Genomic DNA, 20,251 nt, shown 5'->3' with positions numbered 1-20,251 from the left:
CGATGAGGCCAGAACGTCAAACTGGGATCTGTACAAATAGCAATTTCGATTAAGCGTCGATCGCCCAGTGACATTTGGCGGGAACTTGAGAACTTCGCGCAAAGGAAGTGACGTAAGGGGTCGTTCACTTGACAGGAGTGGAATTACGCGTTTTACGGAAGTGTTGTTTTGATTGGCTGTTTTCTTTAGATACCATCCTATCAGCATCTCGTACCTCGTTTCGTTTGCTTGTGCGACAGGTTTTGCCCTTAGTAAAGATGGCCGCAGAAGCTTCTGGTTCTACTTGCGGCTGTGCGCGTTTTGGGAATCCTGGCCTGAGGAGACAGGAAAAAGCGTAGGATTCGTGAGCGTTGATTGGCCGAAGTGAGAAACGTCATTGGCGCTCACTGGCTCCGTCATTCGCGGGAAGGAATTTGTGGCGCCAGAAAAAAGTAGAAACAACGTTGTCGCAGCAGCGGGATTCTGAGGAGTTCGGCGAGCCCTCCAAACCGGAACTTTCTGGACTTCTTTCCCAAAGAAATCGCGACATGTGGAATAGTAATGATGGGTGGGGCTGGAGGAGGAGAGGCGGGGGAGGATTTAGCCGGAGCGCGAGCCTCGGGTGGGAGAGACAGGTGGCGGCGGGTGGCGCGGGGAGTGTGGAGGAGAAGTTGAGGAAGATGGGGCAGTGTTTGGGAGGCCTGAAATTTCTGCTCCCAGACCCGGCAGACAGCACAGATACTAATACTGTCGTTCAAAAACAGGTGGATTTGAAAGCTATAGCAGCTCCACCACCTTTGGGGGAGCCAGCAGCTACACTCAGTCCCCGGGGGGCTTCGGATCGCCGACACCTTCCCAGGCTGAAAAGAAATCAGTAGGTTGAAAGACTTTGTTTTGTTTTATTCCATTCTGTTCTGAAGCTCTTCACTCACCCATAAGAGAAATTTTTTGAGGCGAAGTAAGGGTGTTAAACACGAACTGATGATGTCCCATGTCTTTATGATTAGATGCTGTAAACTTTAAAAATGACATTTTCCGGGCTGGGATTGTGGTTCAATGGTAGAGCGCTCGCCTAGCACGTAGGAGGCCCTAGGTTCGATCCTCAGCACCACATAAAAATAAATAAATAAAATAGAGATATTGTGTCTAGCTACATCTAAAAAATATAGATTTTTTAAAATGACATTTTCCCTAATTTCGCATCCGCAGTTCTTCGGTTTTGTTTTGAACTTGACCATAGTTAGTGAATCAGTCTTGTGGAAAAACTCTGAACTTATGTTAATAACTTGTTTTACATTGTTTGTGTATTCAGAGGCGTTTTCTAATTAATTTTGGGGAGGTAACAAACTGCAGTGGAAAGAGCATGATTCTCTTAACTTTGCTTGCAGCGGAGCATTGCATACTTTTCTTGACCCATTGTGTCTATCGTTTTAGATACAGAACATCTATAGAAAATGATAAAACTTATAGGACATCTATAAAATCGCTCAATTAAGTTTGTATAGATGACCTGCATAAAGAACAGTGAGTCGATGGAATATTATTAATCTTCTTGGGAGTCAGTTTGGCACCCACTAAATGAGGTTAACACATACTTACCTTACAGGGTTGTAGAGAGACTTAAATACAAAGTGCCTTCCTGGTATAAAAGGGTCCCTGATGTTATTACTAAAAAGAATATGGGTTTTAGAGGCAGAATACATAGGCTACATAATTAATTTTGCCTTTTAAGTGGCAGTCTGACTTTGGGGAAGCAACTTGAAGCCTGTGACCCTTCACTTTTCACACTGGTTGATGGTACCAGTACTACTGATATCACAGGATGGATCTGAAAATTGGTAAAGAGAACATGTAGGAATGTGATCTATAGGAAGCTGTCTAAATGTTTATTCACTCTTAACCATATGCTGTTGGATTCATCTTGTAATACAGAATTGATTTGGCTTCTCTATAGATGTCAGATGTGTTGTTAAAATTCAGTATGAGCAGGTTGTATGTTGCCATACAGGATGATAAGCCTTACCTAATACTTTTAATTCAGAAGTATGTGTGGGTGGTGGTGGAGGGGAAAATTCACTGATAATTCCTATACATTTGGTCATTGCTTTATATTTTTTATGCAGATTATTTCATTTAGTTGTATAAGGTGGTTATTCCAATGTACAGCAGAGATTCAGTGTATTTAAGGACATAGCTAGTGAGTAATTGGAAGCAGAGAATGCATATGTGATACTAGGCAGATTCAAAATCTGGTGAGCAGCAGCTTCTCTCTTTTCTTTTTTCTGGAAAATCAGAGGTGACTTCACTCCCTGTCTTTCAATTTTTTTTTGGTCTGGGGGATTGAACTTAAGGGCACTTGACTACTGAGCCACATCCCCAGCCCTATTTTGTATTTTATTTAGAGACAGGGTCTCACTGAGTTGCTTAGCACCTTGCTGTTGCTGAGGCTGGCTTTGAACTCAATCCTCTTGGCTCAGCCTCCTGAGCCACTGGGATTACAGGCCTGTGCCACCATGCCTGGCTTCTATTTTTAAAATTAAAAAATTTTACATGGAATCCAGGGCCTTGTGTACCAAGTGAAACTACTGAGCATACTCCCAGCCCCTGGGGTTTCATTTCTCCAACTTTGTCTTTCTTTTTTTTCTTCTTCTTTTTTTTTTTTTAATTATTTTTTAGTTGCAATTGGACCCAATACCTTTATTTCACTTATTTATTTATTTTTTATGTGGTGCTGAGGATTGAACCCAGGGTCCCGCACATGCGGGGCGAGTACTCTACCACTGAACCACAACACCAGCTCCAACTTTGTCTTTCTTTAAAGAGAAAACAGGAGATGGATTACTAGTTCTTATTTTTTCTCAAACTTAACTATTTTTCTCCATTCTGGTTATTAGAATTTTTAATCTTAAAATCTCCAGTTTGGGCTATGCATTAAGACAGCTTCTCAGAAAAGAATGATGGTTAGTAAGTTAGATAAAAGCCCTCTCTAAAATGTTTCCTATGGATTATAAATTTGTTATATTTGGTTGAAATTTCCTATGCTGACCATTTCTTATCTATATTTTGATTTTTTTCATACAGTACTGTTAGAATAGCCCATTATGAATATTTAATTTAAAAAAATTAAACGTACTTTTGCAGGTACCTTTGAACAAACCAAGAACCCTTTTGATCAGTTCCTGACATACAATATATGCTAAAAAACAAAACCAAGAAATACCTGATTTAAGATGAATTAGAAGACATTAACACCTCAACTATGTCCCATATGTAACTTTTTTCATGAGAGGAGTAATAATATTTATTTAATATCTACTATGTACAGAGATTGGCATTAGCACTTTATATACATTGTATGTTTTGCTTAGAACTTGAAAGGTAGAGACACTCACTTTCAGAACAGTGGCCACAGCTTCAAGCTGAGTATCTCCACATCTGTCCAGGCAGGGGGCCAGGAAGGGGAGCTGAGGAGATGTCCCCAGGAGGGAACATAGCTTTCTTTCCAGACCCTCTTCGTACCACTTCCTCTGTTGCACCTCCCCTACCCTGCCCCAATTCACTGGACTCCAGACAGACTGAGCTACAGAGGGAAGTTAGGATCTGGGACAAAACTCAGACATTAGGAGGGGCGGGGAGTGGAAGGCTGAGGAAGACAGGGCTCTGAGGAGCAGAGCACAGAGGAGAGGGTTGGGCTTAATGGGTCAGACCTGTTGTGCAAAGCCTCTGGCTCCTCTGCACCCATCTATCCTGCCATTGCCTATGGTATTTTATAGGTGAAGTTATATGTTATGTTAATATTTATATTATTTTCAGAGGTTCTAGGATTTATGTCTCATAATCTACCATATTTCTGTTTTAACCTTTCACAACTGAGATGTTCATAGTATTTTCAGCATAAACTAGGAACCTGCACAGAAAAGCAGCAAAGACATGGTTATGGGGCCAGAAAGTACTCTAGACCTGTACTCAAATCCCAGCTCCATAGCTGTGGTTATGCCACCACCACCTGGTTTGACCCCAGCACTGCAAAAATTAAAAAAAAAAAAATCCAACTCAAGAAAACTCTTTTAGGAAAATGCTATTTCAAATTAAAAAATAAAGGGCTAGAGATGTTGCTCAGTGTTAAAGTGCCTCTGGGTTCAGTCCCCACCAAAAAAAAAAAAAGGTGTTGAAGGAGGCAAATCCTGTTTTACTTATCTTTATGTCACCCAGATTACCCCTTCTCGGTGACAGGCAAAAATAAGAGTTTATACTTTTGTCACGCTGCTTTAGGATATGATTTGAGTGTCTGCAGTAGAATCTTCTGTCCATCCCATCTTCTCACAATTAAAATGTCCAACATGGCTAAGCTAAGCTCTTGCCTCATTTTCCTTAGAAATTCCATCTGATTGTTAGAACATCTGTTCTTAAGAACTTTTTGTTACATTTTATTAGAAGACTAGAACTCTAAAGTTCTATCTCTGCTGCCTATTTATCAAACCCTTTCCCAATGGTTTGTCATCTCATCAATGTCCTGAACAGCCTGCCTTCACCCTAAAGCTGTGGTTTTTTCCTAAATGTTCTGGCAGCAAACCTTATCTTAATCTCCTTTTGGGTCTACATATTTGGGAAAATCCACAGTGCAACACAGACTCATTCTGTAGGAACTTTGGAGACAGGTAAACAAGTGTTTGAATTCCAAAACATTTGTTAGCTTTATGACCTTAGTTTCTGTCTGTAAAATAAGAACAATGAGTTTAATTTTTAAAGTTCCATGTTCTAATATATTAAAACTACTTGGCACATGGTGACTATTAAATGAGTGACAGTTGTTATTCTCTCAATTTAATTTATGTACAATGTTTTCTCTTCAGAGAGCCCGAGCCCAGCACATTGTACCCTGTACCATATCTCAGCTGCTTTCTGCTACTCTGGTTGATGAAATGTTCAAAATTGGGAATGTTGAAATTTCACAGGTGTGTAAAAGAATTTGTAGAAAAGTCACTTAATCATGAAAAGAATGAAATAAGACTTTTTTAAAAGTATATAAATGTTGCTTTGGTTTCCAGAAAAATTGAACTCTTGTATTTTTCCCTCCTAACCTAGGTCACTATTGTGGGAATAATCAGACATGCAGAGAAGGCTCCAACCAATATTGTTTACAAAATAGATGACATGACAGCTGCACCCATGGATGTTCGCCAGTGGGTGGACACAGATGTAAGCGACTGTTTTTGGATCAGAGTGGGGTTACTTTGGAGATGTTGAACTCTTTTTTTTTTAGTCTTACCTTTTAAAGGTTTTTCTTATAAAAATAATATATAAGCAAGATATGAAAGGCAGAAACCCTAAAGTGAAAGGATATTTGATTATATAAAAGCTTAAAACCTGAATTTCCTAAAATACTGTAAATTAAAAGGGAAGTGGCAAGAGACAGTAGAATGTAAAGTTCATGAGAAGGATTTTTATCTTGGTCACTAATGTATCCCCAGGCGTTGAGTAAGTATTGTTTAGATGAATGGGAAGAATATTTGCACATTTTACAAACATCTAAATTATATATATAAATTTTTTTTTTAGTTGTATTTGGACACAATACCTTTTTGTATTTTTTTTTTTTTTTTTAAATGTAGTACTGAGGATTGAATCCAGGACCCTACATGTGCTAGTGAGTACTCTACTGCTGAGCCACAACCCCAGCCCCCTAAATTTTTAATTAATAAAAAACACTACAGGGGATGGGGATGTAGCTCAGTGGTAGAGTGCTTGCCTAGCATATGTGAGGCCCTGGGTTCAATCCCCAGCACCACAAAGAAAAGAAAAAAAGCAATTGCACCTTACAGAAGTGAACAATAGAAGATGCACGGATAATTTAAGAAAGACACAGTACAAATGGTGACAACAATAACAAAAGCATTGCAATAATAAACATTGAAATTTTTTTTTAATATTTATATTTTAGTTGGATGCAATACCTTTATTTTATTTATTTTTATGTGGTGCTGAGGATCAAACCCAGGGCCTCACACATGCTAGGCAAGTGCTGTACTACTGAGCTACAACCCCAGCCCTGAAATAATTTTCTTTTTAATATCTTTATTTATTTTTTCATGGTGCTAAGGATTGAACCCAGCACCTTGCATGTGCTAGGCAAGTGCTCTACTGTTGAGCCACAACTGCATCCCCCTGAAATAATTTTTAATGTATTAGATTGGCAAAGGAAAAAAACAATATTGTCTGGTTCTCGTGAGAACAGCAGCTAACACAATATCTCTACTGCTTAGAAGGCACTTAAACAATAATTGATTTGTCATTGTTTTTCTAAGGAAATGGATGCCATACAGTCTTGAGAGTATGAGTATAAACTGGTATAACTTTTCTCAAAAATAAGCTTGTATCAGAATAATCAATCATAAAAAATGTTGACCTTGAATGCCATTAAGGAAATAATTCAAGACACATACAAAGATTTAGTTTAAGAATGTTGATCAGGGCTGGGGATGTGGCTCAAGCGGTAGCGCGCTTGCCTGGCATGCGTGCAGCCCGGGTTCGATCCTCAGCACCACATACAAAAAAAAAAAAACAAAGATGTTGTGTCTGCCGAAAACTAAAATAAAATATTTTTTAAAAAAAAGGGGCTAGGGATGTGGCCCAAGCGGTAGCGCGCTCGCCTGGCATGCATGCGGCCCGGGTTCGATCCTCAGCACCACATACAAAGATGTTGTGTCCGCCAAAAACTAGAAAATAAATATTAAAATTCTCTCTCTCTCTCTCTCTCTAAAAATAAATTAAAAATATTTAAAAAAAAAAAAAAGAATGTTGATCATATTTTCGCATGGTGGTCTAGGCCTGTAATCTCACTATTTGGGAGGCTGAGGTAGGAGGATCATAAGTTTGAGGCCAGCCTTGGCAACTAAGTGAGGTTTTTTTTTTTGTTTTGTTTTGTTTTTGATACCAGGTATTAAATTCAGGGGCACTTGACCACTGAGTCACATCTACAGCCCCCCACCCCTTTTTGGTTGTAGATGGTCACAATATCTTTCTTTCTTTTTATGTGGTGCTGAGGATTGAACCCAGTGTCTCACACCTGTGAGGCAAGTGCCTTACCACTGAGCTATAGCCCCAGCCTCCCAGCCCTTTTTTGTATTTTATTTAGAGACAGGGTCTCACTGCATTGCTTAGCTCCTCACTGTTGCTGAGGCTGGCTTTGAACTCATGACCCTCCTTCCTCAACCTCCCAAGCCACTGGGTAAAAAAAAAGAAAAGAACTAGGATGTAACTCAATATAAAATGTCCCTGGGCTCAATCTCTGGTACCAGGGAAAAAAAAAATACTGCAAATGATTTAGAAATATATGTTGTCAAAAAGAAATGTGCTGGGGCTGGGGATGTGGCTCAAGCGGTAGCGTGCTCGCCTGGCGTGCTTGCGGCCCGGGTTCGATCCTCAGCACCACATACAAACAAAGATGTTGTGTCCGCCGAGAACTAAAAAATAAAAATTAAAAAAAAATTCTCTCTCTCTCTCTCTCTCTCTCTCTCTCTCTCCCACTCTCTCTTTAAAAAAAAAAAAATCTTTAAAAAAAAAAAAAGAAATGTGCTCCATAAATTTTTGAGGAAAAAATATGTTACAAGATAGAATGCATAATTTGGCTGCGTTGTTATAAAGTAACATGAGCATATAAAAATGGAGAAAAGAATGAAAAAGAATACTTTTTTTTTTTTTAAGTTGTAGATGGACACAATACCTTTATTTTGTTTATTTTTTTATGTGGTGCGGGGGATGAAACCCAGTGCCTTACGAATGCTAGGCAAGCACTCTACCACTGAGCCACAACCCTGGCCCGAACACATGCTTTTTTATCCTTTTCATTTTATTATTTTTTCATTGTCTCAGGGTTTTTTGAGGTGGGGATCTTGCTGTGTTGCACAGGATAAACAAATTCCTGAGCTCAAGTGATCCTCCTGCCTTAGTTTCTCCAATAGCTGTGACTGTAGGTGTGTGCCACCTCACCCAGTTTTGTGGGTTTTAAAATGTATTCATTATAGCATATTTGGAATAGACACTTTTAAAAGCTGTTTTCACTTCAAAAACCCCAAGTCGTCTGTGGATATATAACTTGATAGTTATGGTTTATCTTTTACTTTCCAGAAAAATAGAGAGAAGTTTATTTAATTGTTATTATTGAAATGCCAGTTGTGAACCAAACTGAGCTTTGTCCAGATATACAAAGATCAAAAGATACAGTCCCTGCCATCAAGTGGGGAGGTGGTTACTACAGATACCTAATAATACATTCTCATACAAAACATGCCATGCTTACTTATAAAACATTTTTTAAGGGCTGGAGATGTAGCTTAGTGCTACATATATGATCCCCAGCACCACACATTTTAAAAATCACCTGGGGGCTGGGGTTGTGGCTTAGTGGTAGAGCACTTGCCTAGCACACATGAGGCACTAGGTTCAATTCTCAGCACCACATAAAATAAATATAAAATAAAGGCATGTGTCCATCTACAACTAAAAATAGAGCTGACTACTATTATAACACATTTTTGGTAACTAGCTTTTCATGCATCTGTCTCAAAGGTCTGTACATAGAGTTGTACACATATATTTTTTACCAGATAGGTTATGCAACTGTTTTGTAATCTTCTCTTTTCATGCAAAACTATGTTGTGAAACTGGCTTTTTTTTTTTTCTCTTAGGTGAGCACCATACCTTTATTTTGTTCATTTAGTTTTATGTGGTACTGGGGATTGAACCCAGGGCCCAATACATGCTAGGCAAGTGCTCTACCACTGAGCTACAACCCCAGCCCCATGAAACTGATTTTTTAAATAATAGATAGAAGCTGGGCACAGTGGCACACGCATGTAATCCTACCAGCAATTTGGGAGGCTGAAGCAGGAGGATATCAAGTTCAAAGCCAGCCTCAACAACTTAGCAAGGCCCTAAGAGCCAGGCACTGTGGTACATTCCTGTAATCCTAGTGAGACCCTGTCTCTAAATAAAAAACCAAACAGGGGTGGGGATGTGGCTTAGTGGTTAAATACCTCTGGGTTCAATACCTGGTATCAGTAAACAAATAATAAAAAATATAAATTTGCATCATTTTTTAATTACTGCCTATATCATAGTGAGAATATATTGTCCTGTAACAATGGACACTATTAGGAAACATTTATCTTGTTTCTAATCATTTACTGTGGTAGACAATGTCCCAGTGAGGTGTTTTGTTTTGCTTTTGTGGTGCTGGGTATCTGAACCTAGGGCCCTCACATGTGTTAGGGAGATGTTTTATAACTGAATTATATCCCCAGCCCCACCCATGAGTTGGTTTTTTTTTGTGTGTGTGTGTGTGTGTGTGTGTGGGCAGGGGGGCAGATCTATCCCAGGGCCTTGTGCATATAAGGCAAGCACTCTACCAACTGAGCTATATCCCCAGCCTAGCCCCCATGAGTATTTTTATATAAATTTCTTAATGATAACAAAGTATTCTCCTTAAGATGAATTCCTAAAATCAGGTTTTCTAGGGGGAAATAATACTTTTTTTTTTTTTACTGCCTTCCATAAATGTACCAATTCACTCTTCAGTAGTACATGAGAGTGCCCAGTTAATCTCCACACCGTTTTTTTTTTTCCTGCACTCCTTTCTAATAGTTTTATGAATCTTATATTTTTACCAGTATGATAGTTTTTAAAAATTGTCTTTTCTATGAGAATTTTCTCATTCTTATTTGTATTTCTTTGGCTTTAGCAAGATTTTTTTTTTAATATTTATTTTTTAGTTTTAGGTGGACATAATGTCTTTATTTCACTTCCATGTGGTGCTGAGAATCGAAACCAGTGCCTCACACATGCTAGGCAAGCGCACTACCACTTGAGCCACATCCTCAGCCCAAGATTTTTTGTTTATGAGTTTTTTAGCATAATTGCAAACCACTTCTGTAGTGTTTTTGTTATATGTAATGGTAGAGATTAGGCAGATATTCTGCCACTGAGCTACAACCCCAAAGTGTTATATTTTAATTATCCATATTTCCTTCTGTTATTTTTGTGGTTTCTTCTCTTTTATAATTAGATTTAAATATGGAATACAATTTTAGTAAAAGGAGAGATGTAGAGATCCAGTTGTCCTTTTCCTACCCGGTTTTAAAATGCTATCTGTGGAGCCAGGCACTGTGGTACATTCCTGTAATCCCAGTGATTTGGGAGACTCAGGAAGATCGAAAGTTCAAAGCCAGCCTCAGCATCTTAACAAGGCCCTAAACAACTCTTGAGACCTTGTGTCTAAATAAAATACAAAAAAGAGCAGAGGATTTGGCTCAGTGGTTAAGTACCCTGGCTTCAAAAGTTAGCTAATATAGTTTCCTTATAAGTAATATGTACATCTTCTAGGAAACTCAAAAAGAAATAGTTTGCCAGGCCTAGTGGCACATACCTGTAATCCCCATGACTTGGAAGACTAGGGCAGGAGAATCGCAAATTCAAGGCCAGCCTCAGCAATTTACTGATAACCCGTCTCAAAAAATAAAAAGGGCTAGAGATGTAGCTCATTGGTAGAATGCACCTGGGTTCAATCCCCAGTACTAAAAAAGAAAGAAAAAAAAAGATAAGATAGTAAAATCATTTGTAATTGTCCCAGTTGGCCATTGTTAATATTTTTAGTGTATATTTTCCCCCTCTAGAGAAGTCAGCTTTTATCCATTTGTTGCCACTGTTCTTCCTAGACAGTGAATAGAATTCTGTCTTACTGCTTTCAGTAATGTGAAGTATTTAAGTGCATACTTTCAATCTCTGAAACTGCTGTAGTTACCATTCCTGCCTTTTAGCCCAGTAGCAAATTAAAAGGATTGTTTAAAATTCAAAATAAAAGTTGCATAGTTTTGGTTTGATATTTAGGATGTTTTAAATTTTTCAATAGTTTTTTGGGGGAGGGTACCAGGGATTGAACTCAGGGGCTCCCAACCACTGAGCTACATCCTCAGCCCTGTTTTGTATTTTATTTAGAGACACGATCTCACTGAGTTGCTTAGTGCCTCGCCATTGCTGAGGCTGGCTTTGAACTTGCCATCCTCCTGTCTCAGCCTGCCAAGCCGCTGGGATTACAGGTGTGCACCACTATAACCATCATATTTTTCAATATTTTAAATATGATGAATTTAAAACTTACTGCATGTTTTAAATTATTTCCTTAAACTCCTTAAAGTAAAATTGCCTTGCTGAAAAGTATCCACCAGAAAACTATGTGCCTGAGAGCAGTGAGTACTAGAAGAGTATCACAGCTGGTTTATTTATTTTAGTTGTAGTTGGACACGATACCTTTATTTTATTTATTTATTTTTATGCGGTGCTGAGGATGGAACCCAGCGCTTGCATGTGCTAAGCGAGTTCTCTGCTGCCGAGCCACCAACCCCAGCCCCTCAGTCCTTTTAATTTTATTTTGAGACAGGATCTCATTAAGTTGCTTAGGGCCTTGCAAAGTTGCTAAGGCTGGCCTTGAACTTGCTATCTTCTTGTACCTCAGACTCCTGAGTCACTGGGATTACAGGTGTGCAACACCACTCCTGGTAGCCGTTTGCTTTTTTGTTTGTTTGTTTTTTTGGAGGGGGGTGGCCTGGGGGTACCTGGGATTGAACTCAGGGGCAAACCACTGAGCGATATCCCCAGCCCTATTTTGTATTTTATTTAGAGGTCTCACTGAATTGCTTAGCACCTTGCTTTTGCTGAAGCTGGCTTTGATCTCACAATCCTGTCTCAGCTTCCTGAGCCACTGATTATAGGCACACACCACTCGCCCAGCTGTCTGTTTTTTTTATGATGGGTATGATAGAACTTTGAAACTGGAAATTACCCTTAGATATTTTATTCAAGTTTTTGAGTTTTACAAAAACGTAAGTTCTGAAAGGCAGGACAACTGGTTAATGCCATTTGAGGATTTAGCTCTTTTACTTTATAATTTTCTTTTTTCTGTATATGTTAGAAATTTTAGAGACGCTTTCACCAACATCATCAAAACCTTGGTGATTTGTTTGTATTTTATCTGTTAGGACACCAGTGGTGAAAATACTGTAGTTCCTCCAGAAACATATGTGAAAGTGGCTGGCCACCTGAGATCCTTTCAGGTAAGGTCATAATAAAGTGGCGATTTAAATGTATTTGCATGAAATAATTTCTGGATTCATATATGGGTTTAGAATACTTAATAATAAGTCTCCCTAATTAATGGGAAGTTATTTTATTATTTTCTTCTTCAAGAGGAAATAACTTTTTCACTTTAATACACAAGTAACAACGGTAGAGAACAGAATCTCTGCCTACAATTGTCAGTTATGGTGTCCATTAGTGTAGAAGGGAAAACACTAGATTTGGAGCCAGGAGACTATAAACTGTCTTTTTTTATATATGTAATATACATATAACTTGTAGATGAACACAATATCTTTGTTTTATTTATTTATATGAGGTGCTGAGGATCGAACCCAGTGCCTCCCACATGCTTGGCAAGTGCTCTACTACAGAGCTACAACCTCAGCCCTGGTTTTGCAGTCCTGAGCAAGATGTGAATATCTCTGAGCTAGTTTTGTTTGTGTATTCATTATTGACTATATTTGGATTACCCTGAGTAAAAAATTTTAAGGATATAACAGTTATTTTCTTCACATTGGCAAAATTTTATAAGCAAGAAAAAGGCCACAATGTTTTAATCAGAAATTAAGTTGAGTCTGCTCATCCTTTACTTACATTTTTCCACTTTATTCTAATAGAACAAAAAGAGCCTGGTAGCCTTTAAGATCATGCCCCTGGAGGATATGAATGAATTTACCACACATATCCTGGAAGTAGTCAATGCGCACATGGTGCTGAGCAAATCCAACAGCCAGGTGAGCAGCATCACTCTTTGCATTTTTTCCTTCCCTGAAAGAACATAGAATACTTTAGTGCTCTGGCTTTGATTTCCTTGACATTTTGAAGGTTGAGCCAGAAGAAAGGCATCTCTCAATTCCTAACATTTCCTCCATGACTTTTGCTGTTGTATTTTATTCCAGATGAAGCATTCATGTTTTCAGAATTATGAGTTACTCTGTCCCCTCCAGCCTTTGATGATTGAGGCCTAAGACAATCCTCAGGTAGAAAATAGTTATAGACTGAGCTCTTAGCTCCCAGATTGTCAGTTTGTATTCAGAGAAAAATCCCAAATATGATAGCATTTTGCTGCTTATCTTTCACCCTATTGCTCGAGTAGGGAAAACTATGCATTGTTATTTTTTCCCTGAAATCCTATGTCTTGGTTCGTGTTGAAATATCTCCATATTATTTTTTGTTGTATGAATTCACTTTGGTGAGTCTCTCTAGGACCACTCGAAGGGTTTGTTATTCTAATATTAGAAAATCCTCTGATGATTTGAGTTGGCAAGGTGTAGGATTGGTTATGGTAGGAGAAACTGGAGAACTGAGAAGCTATTAAAGACGTTATTGCAGGGGCTGGGGTTATGGCTCAGTGGTAGAATGCTCGCCTAGTACACGTGGGGCACTGGGTTCGATCCTCAGCACCACATAAAAAATGAAATAAAGATACTATGTCCACCTACAACTAAAAAATTTTAAAAATAAAAATAAAGGGGAAAAAAAGATGCTATTTCTTCTCCTCTATGCCAAACACTGTTAAGCACTGTTAAGGAGGCAGAGAAACTCATTCATTCCTTTTTTGGAAAAATATTTATTAAGCCTACTAAACACCAATCATGATTCTAGACCCTTGGAATATAGCTGTGAACAGATGGATAAAGTATCTGCCCTCTGGCAGAGAAGCAGGCAGTAAACAAAACTAGTATGTAGTTTTAGGTAGTTAGGTGCTCTGAAGTAAAGCAGAATAGAAGACAGAGATGGCAAGAACAAGATGGTACAATTTTCAATAGGTGAAGAACATTCTAAGGAAATAGGAAGTTCAAGAGCTCCAAGTGTGAAGCAAGCTTGCTATGTCTTGAGACATACAAGGAAGGTGGATCAGAGTATGTGGAATGAAGTGAATGACAAGTGGAATGGAAGAAGGATATAGGCAAGGATGCAAGACCCACATCGTGTAGGGCTGGGGATATGGCTCAACAGATTCAATCCTCAGTATTGCAAAAAAGAGGGAAAAGGAAGTGAGAAGGGAAGGAAAGAGGAAAAGAAAAGGAAGTGTTAAAAAATTATTCCTAAGATTCGGGTTTGAGGAGGTAGATGGAGAAAGCATATTTAGAAGGTAAAATCCAGAGCTCTGTTTTGGACTTGCCATTTATGAGATGCCTGTTAGATATCTAAGTGGGCAGTTGAATATATAAGGTCTGGACTCAAGGGAGAGTTTCGAGGCTAGAGATTCAGCCTTGAGGGCCATCATCATGTAGGTAACATTTCAAGTCTTGAATTACAAGAAAGCTAGGGAGTTCAGAGGCCAGAGATCTGAGCTTTGGAACACATAAGCCTTAAGAAATCTGGAAGCAGAATAGCAATTACTGAAAGTCATCAAAGTCTGGCCCTGAATTCTTGGGCTGAAGTGATCCTCCTGCCTCAGTCTCCTGAGTAGTTTTCTGAGGTATATACTATAAATGTGCATCACCATACCTGGCTTTGGAGAATGTTATGAAAAAAGTATTTCAAGAAGTAGCTGGACACAGTGGCATTTCTATAATCCCAACAACCTGGAGGCTGAGGCGGGAGGATTACAAGTTCAATGCCAGTCTCAGCAAGTTAGTGAGGCCTTAAGCAACTTGGTGAGACCTTGTCACAGAATAAAAAAGGTCTGGGGATATGGCTTAATGGTTAAGCACCCCTGAATTCAATCTCCAGTATCAAAAAGGAAGAGGGAGTAGAGATAAATTGTAGAATGCTGCCTGAAGTCAAGTAAGATAATGAAAGAGGTTACTGTGGGAATTAGAAATGTGGATTTTCAAAAGAGGGGCTTTCGTAAATAATGGGGAAAGTGGGTTAAAGAAATTGGGATTGAGTAGAAACTAAATTTTAAAGTGTCAGATATGGTAAAAATGGTTTTAAAGTGAGAATGAGTGGTTAGGGAATAAAACTGAGCGTAACAATAATATTGAAGATTATAGTAGAAGTTTAGATCCTTTATCTCCATGAAAGCATTGATAAATGGCAAGCACATGAGACCACAGAGAAGGATTTCAGATCTCAGTGTGGACATTAAGAAAGCCCCCCTAGTGGGGGCTGGGGTTGTGGCTCAGTGGTAGAGTGCTCGCCTAGCATGTGTGAGGCACTGGGTTCAGTTCTCAGTACCACATGTAAATAAATAAACAAAATAAAGATATTGTGTCCATGTATAACTAAAAAAAAAATATTTTTAAAAAAGTATTTCAAAGCTACAGGAGTCAAAAATAGTGTGGCACTGGCATAAAGACAAGTAGATTGATGGAATATTAGGTCCATCAACAAAAAAAAATACATATTTTTTTTAAAAAGGAAAGCCCCCCCGCCTAGGATTAGGCATGTAGCTCAGTGATGAAGCACTTGCCTAACATGCATGAGGCCCGGGGTTTGATTCCCCAGCACCACAAATGACTAAATAGAAAGATGAGCCACCTGAAGCAGGAAGTAAGGTGTATTCCACAAAGGTATTTGGATAAGAAACAGCCTGCAATTTAGAACTGCTGGATTGTAAAATGTAAGCCTCCTTACCAGGAGGCAGTGTGAAGGCATTTAGCTTGAAAACAAGGAATGATAATTGGATTTTGCTTAAAATAACAAATATACAGTGGATGTTTATTGTATTAAGGAGCTTCCTGTTTGGATAGGATTTCTTGTGATATGCTTCCACATTGCTCTTATATCTGCTGTGGTGAGTATGTAATATTTTAGACTCTCTGTCAGTCTTATTTTTTCAGTTCAATAGATGAAATATAGACAGCAATCTCATATCAACCAGGCCTGTGCAAATAACAAGATGAACTGACTTGTATAGGAAAGTGACATGCAAAGAGTGCAGTGGGTTCTATCATAGTAGAGGAACCAGGGGTTGAAGCCAAGAAGGAAAATAGCTAACTTGGCTTGGGGAATGTCAGTGAAGGCTTTACAGAGGCAAGAATTAAGTTGGACTTTGAAGGATGAGGAGTGTTTAGCAGGTAGATAAGGGGAAGAGCATCCAAGGCAGGACACAACATGTTTAGGACAGAGATGTTTCAGGATGGCAAGAATCCCAGGTGCAACTGGAGAGTAAAATGTGTTGAGAAATCATGAATAAGAATAAAATACAGATTATGATTTCTTTTGTGGTGTCTTGAATATATAGGTGTTTCGTATTTTCACAGGCAGAGGGAGCTACTTGAAAGCTTTTTAAGTGGAGGAATGAGTTGATCACAGGAGCTCAAGACTTGTAGCAATGGAGAAGGTTGATTGGAGTTTGAGAGACTTGATAGAGGATGAGAGGTTCCAGTCACAAGTCTAGGCTCTCATGACATTGTGGGAAGGTAAGAGCATGGACACTTGTAGATAGCTCAGGTCCACAGGATTGGATTTGGGCTTGGATTTGCAATAGAGGTGGCATATAGCAGGGCAACCTGATTTGGAGAGAAAAGTAATTTTTTTTTTTTTTTTTTTGTAATATCTGAGATATATATGTGGCTGCATCTTATAGGTAGGTGGCTGGCTGGCAGTGAGAATTTATGACCTTAGGAGGCTTGAGAGGAAACACTTGGTGGAACTGTTAGCTTTGGGGGGAGACATGTAGAAGAGGAGGCTAATGAGGGATACTGAGCAGTTGCAGTTTAAGAGGTAAATGGAGAACCAGAAGGATATGGTGTCAGGCAGCCTAGGGAAGAACACATTTCAAGAGGACTAAGGTCAGCAGTCTCTGCTTCTTGAGTGATCAGGTGTTGTGAGGACTGAGCCGTGGCTAGTTGGTTGAAAAGTCACTGGTGACTTTGGTGGGAATGGTTTCTGAGGTATATATTTGGGAGAACCCAAATAGTGGTGGGCTGAGGAGTAAATAAGGAGAAGGAAAATGAAAGCAACTATTATAGACTACTTGTTTGAGAAGTTTGATGGTTGAAAAAAAAAAAGGAAGGAGGATGATGGGGACTATGTCTTCTTTTCTCTCCCTGCTTCATGACAATCCATAAATTATTGAATGACTGAGCCCTGAGGAGACCATTACAGCAAATCTCTTGAGTAATTTTCTTCTTGGTGTTTCTTTTCCTCTGGTTCCTCTCACATGAGAAAGAAAAGGAGGAGCCAGAATATCTTCCTCTTTTTGATACCATATGTGTAAGAGGGTTACTTTTGCATCCTATGAAGTATTCTTTAGATAATAGCTGTCCCTTCCCATATAAATGTGAGTGGTTGTTAACTAGGAAAACTTTGTTTTTTCCAGGGGCAGGGCAGTATCAGGGATTGAACTCTGGGGCCTCGACCACTGAACCACATCCCCAGCTCTGTTTGGTATTTTATTTAGGGAAGGAGTCTCACTGAGTTGCTTAGCACTTCATTTTTGCTGAGGCTGGCTTTGAACTCGAGATTCTCCTGCCTCAGAACACGCCCGCGCCGCCCAAGCCAATGGATTATAGGCTTGCGCCACTGTGTCCAGTACATTTAAGAAAATTCTTGAAGTGCTACTTATAAACAAATTATGTGAGATAGCATGGTTTTTTTTTTTTTTTTTTTTTTTTTTTTGTTGTTGTTGTTGTTGGTTTTTTTAAGGGTGGGGGGGAGAGAGAGAGAACTTTTTAATATTTATTTTTTCAGTTTTCGGTGGACACAACATCTTTATTTTATTTTTATGTGGTGCTGAGGATCGAACCCAGGCCTTGCGCATGCCAGGCAAGCGCGTTACCGCTTGAGCCACATCCCCAGCCCCGAAATAGCATATTTAACTTTGTGAATTTTCTAATGTTGTGAACTTACTTTTTAATTCAGCCCTCAGTAGGGAGAGCATCTATCAGCAATCCAGGAATGGGGGAAGCAGGAAACTTCAGTGGGAATAACTTCATGCCAACAAATGGCCTCACTGTGGTCCAAAACCAGGTAAACTCCCTGAGGGGCTCCAGAAATGTGAAACACAGACAAATCCTGTTATTTTCTTAATATACTAATGTTACCTTAGTGTCTTTTTTTGTTGTTGTTGTTCGTTTGTTTTGTTTTTCTTTTTCACCTATAAACAGACTCAGGTTTCCAAAGGGAAACTTGTTTGAGTTTTTAGTAAAATATTTTTAATTTGAATTGTTAGGTGCTGAATTTGATAAAGGCTTGCCCAAGACCCGAAGGGTTGAACTTTCAGGATCTCAGGACTCAGCTCCAACACATGCCTGTAGCTTCAATCAAGTGAGTATTGGTCACCATGAGCTAGGACACCAGAATCATAATCATTTCACCTCTCTAGTATTTCCTGGTAATGAGAAGTGAGTTTAAAAAGTAGAGTTGTGACCTATTGACAGAAGGAAAATGGTTCAACCCAGGAAAAACTAAAAAAGAACTCAAAAAGATAGCACTACCCATCACATCACTGATTCATTTGCTCATTCCACAAATACTAAGGTGTATTACGTATGAGGGATATAATTCTGAGCAAAAATTGATCTAATGTTTTTTGGGGTTTAGTCTGAAAGAATCTTAGCTCCTGGTCATCAGGTACACATTCAGTGCATTTGGTGTTCCTGTCCCCACGATAGACATGTGAGTGCATTAAGCTATTAGGACATGAAGCCATTAGACAGTCCTTTCTACACCCTTGACCTGATTCCATTTTAGATAAGCAGTCTCCTAATTCCAGCATAATGAGCTAATAGAACAAATGGAGTGTGATGGTGCTTGTAATAGTTGTTACTATAGATCAATTGATACTCCAGGCTGAGGTTAAAAATGCTGATGTGCTGGGTGTGATGACCAGCAACTCGGGGCAGCTGAGGCAGGAGAATTGCAAGTTTGAGATTAGTCACAGCTACTTCTCAAGGCCCCAAGCAACTTAGCAAGACCCTTTCTCAAAATAAAAAGGTCTCGGGATGGAGCTCAATGGTAAATTGCTCCTGGGTTCACTCCGTAATATCAAAAAGAGAGAAAGACTGACGTGTATACTAATAAGATTTAATGTGCAAGCTGTACTACAGTTTTAGAATCTTGTTCCACTTTGCTTAGACTGATATTTAAGTGAGACTCTATTTTTTTTTGCCTTTCCACAGTTTGGGAGAGGGATCCAAGGCAGCCCTAATAGCTGTATGGTTTACAATATTACTGACATTCTCCCTGCAAGAGCCTTGTATGAGCAGAATGGCTGTGAATTTTTCTTATCAAAGATAGAAAGTGCAGAAGTAGGTAATGTTTGCATATTTGGCCATATCCAAAGGCAGTTTCCTTTCTTTCTTTCCTTCTTTTTTTTTTTTTTTTTTTTTGTACCAGGGATTGAACCAAGGGGCACTTAACACTGACCACATTCCCAACCCTCTTTTATATTTTATTTAGAGACAGGGTCTCTCTGAGTTGCTTAGACGCTAAGTTGCTAAGGCTGGCTTTGAACTCACAATCCTCCTACCCGAGCACTGGGAATACAGGTGTGTGCCACCACACCCAGCAGGCAATTTCCTTTCTATTATACTGGTTTGAAAATGATCCCCCCCACTTTTTTTTCTCTTTCTAGGCAAGCTGTGGATTTTCTTAGCAACGAGGGACACATCTATTCTACTGTGGATGATGATCACTTTAAATCCACAGATGCAGAATAACTGGATTTCATTGGGTACCTGAGATATTTCCAGCTGGATCTGTTTGCACAGTCCATTGCCTCCATCTCTGTATATATATATGGTCAAGTGACTTCAAAGAAGGAGATTCATCTGTAAAGAGTTTTAGCTGGCTTGAAACTTACTGACTGCTTTTCTGTTTTTGTATCTTGTGGTTTTGAAGCTCAAAGGGAGATGGACAGTTGACAGGGATGTAAACCAGGATGGAATTTCTCAAGTTTCAAGTAAGCTCATTAGGATATCAGGATAGATGGGATTAGAAGAGATGCGCTACCAAGAAAGTTGGGCATTTACCTAACACCTGGGAGTTTCTGTTCTTGAAGTTTTTCTGTTCAAATGAGCAGGATGAGGGTCTGTGGGCAGAGCACCAACCAAGGAACCCACTGCCCTCTGTCTATTTTTGTTTCCCACTCTGGTTTATGGTTACCTTCAAAATTGCACTTTTGTTCCCCTTCTTGCCTTGTCTGCTGCTGAAGGTGGGTTTATATGAAAATGAGATTTAGCATGCTAGCATTATAGGACGGAGGAGGAGAAGAAATGTTAAATAAAACAGTTCTGTTATTGCA

At 39.1% G+C, this 20,251-nt stretch overlaps 1 protein-coding gene across 1 annotated transcript; it reads left to right on the top strand.

Annotated features, from left to right (window-relative positions):
- Positions 1-248: 248 nt before the first annotated feature.
- Rpa2 (replication protein A2) lies at positions 249-20,251 on the top strand. Its single transcript, XM_027937259.2, has 9 exons — positions 249-537; positions 744-853; positions 4,833-4,934; positions 5,065-5,178; positions 12,012-12,086; positions 12,729-12,845; positions 17,869-17,976; positions 18,179-18,273; positions 19,583-20,251. Exons 1-9 carry the CDS (start codon positions 528-530, stop codon positions 19,665-19,667), a joined length of 816 nt encoding a protein of 271 aa, XP_027793060.2. The 5' UTR covers positions 249-527; the 3' UTR covers positions 19,668-20,251.

Source organism: Marmota flaviventris, chromosome 10, assembly GCF_047511675.1.
Source record: "Marmota flaviventris isolate mMarFla1 chromosome 10, mMarFla1.hap1, whole genome shotgun sequence".
NCBI classification, from domain to species: Eukaryota; Metazoa; Chordata; class Mammalia; order Rodentia; family Sciuridae; genus Marmota; species Marmota flaviventris.
This window is presented reverse-complemented; position numbering and strand designations above follow the sequence as displayed.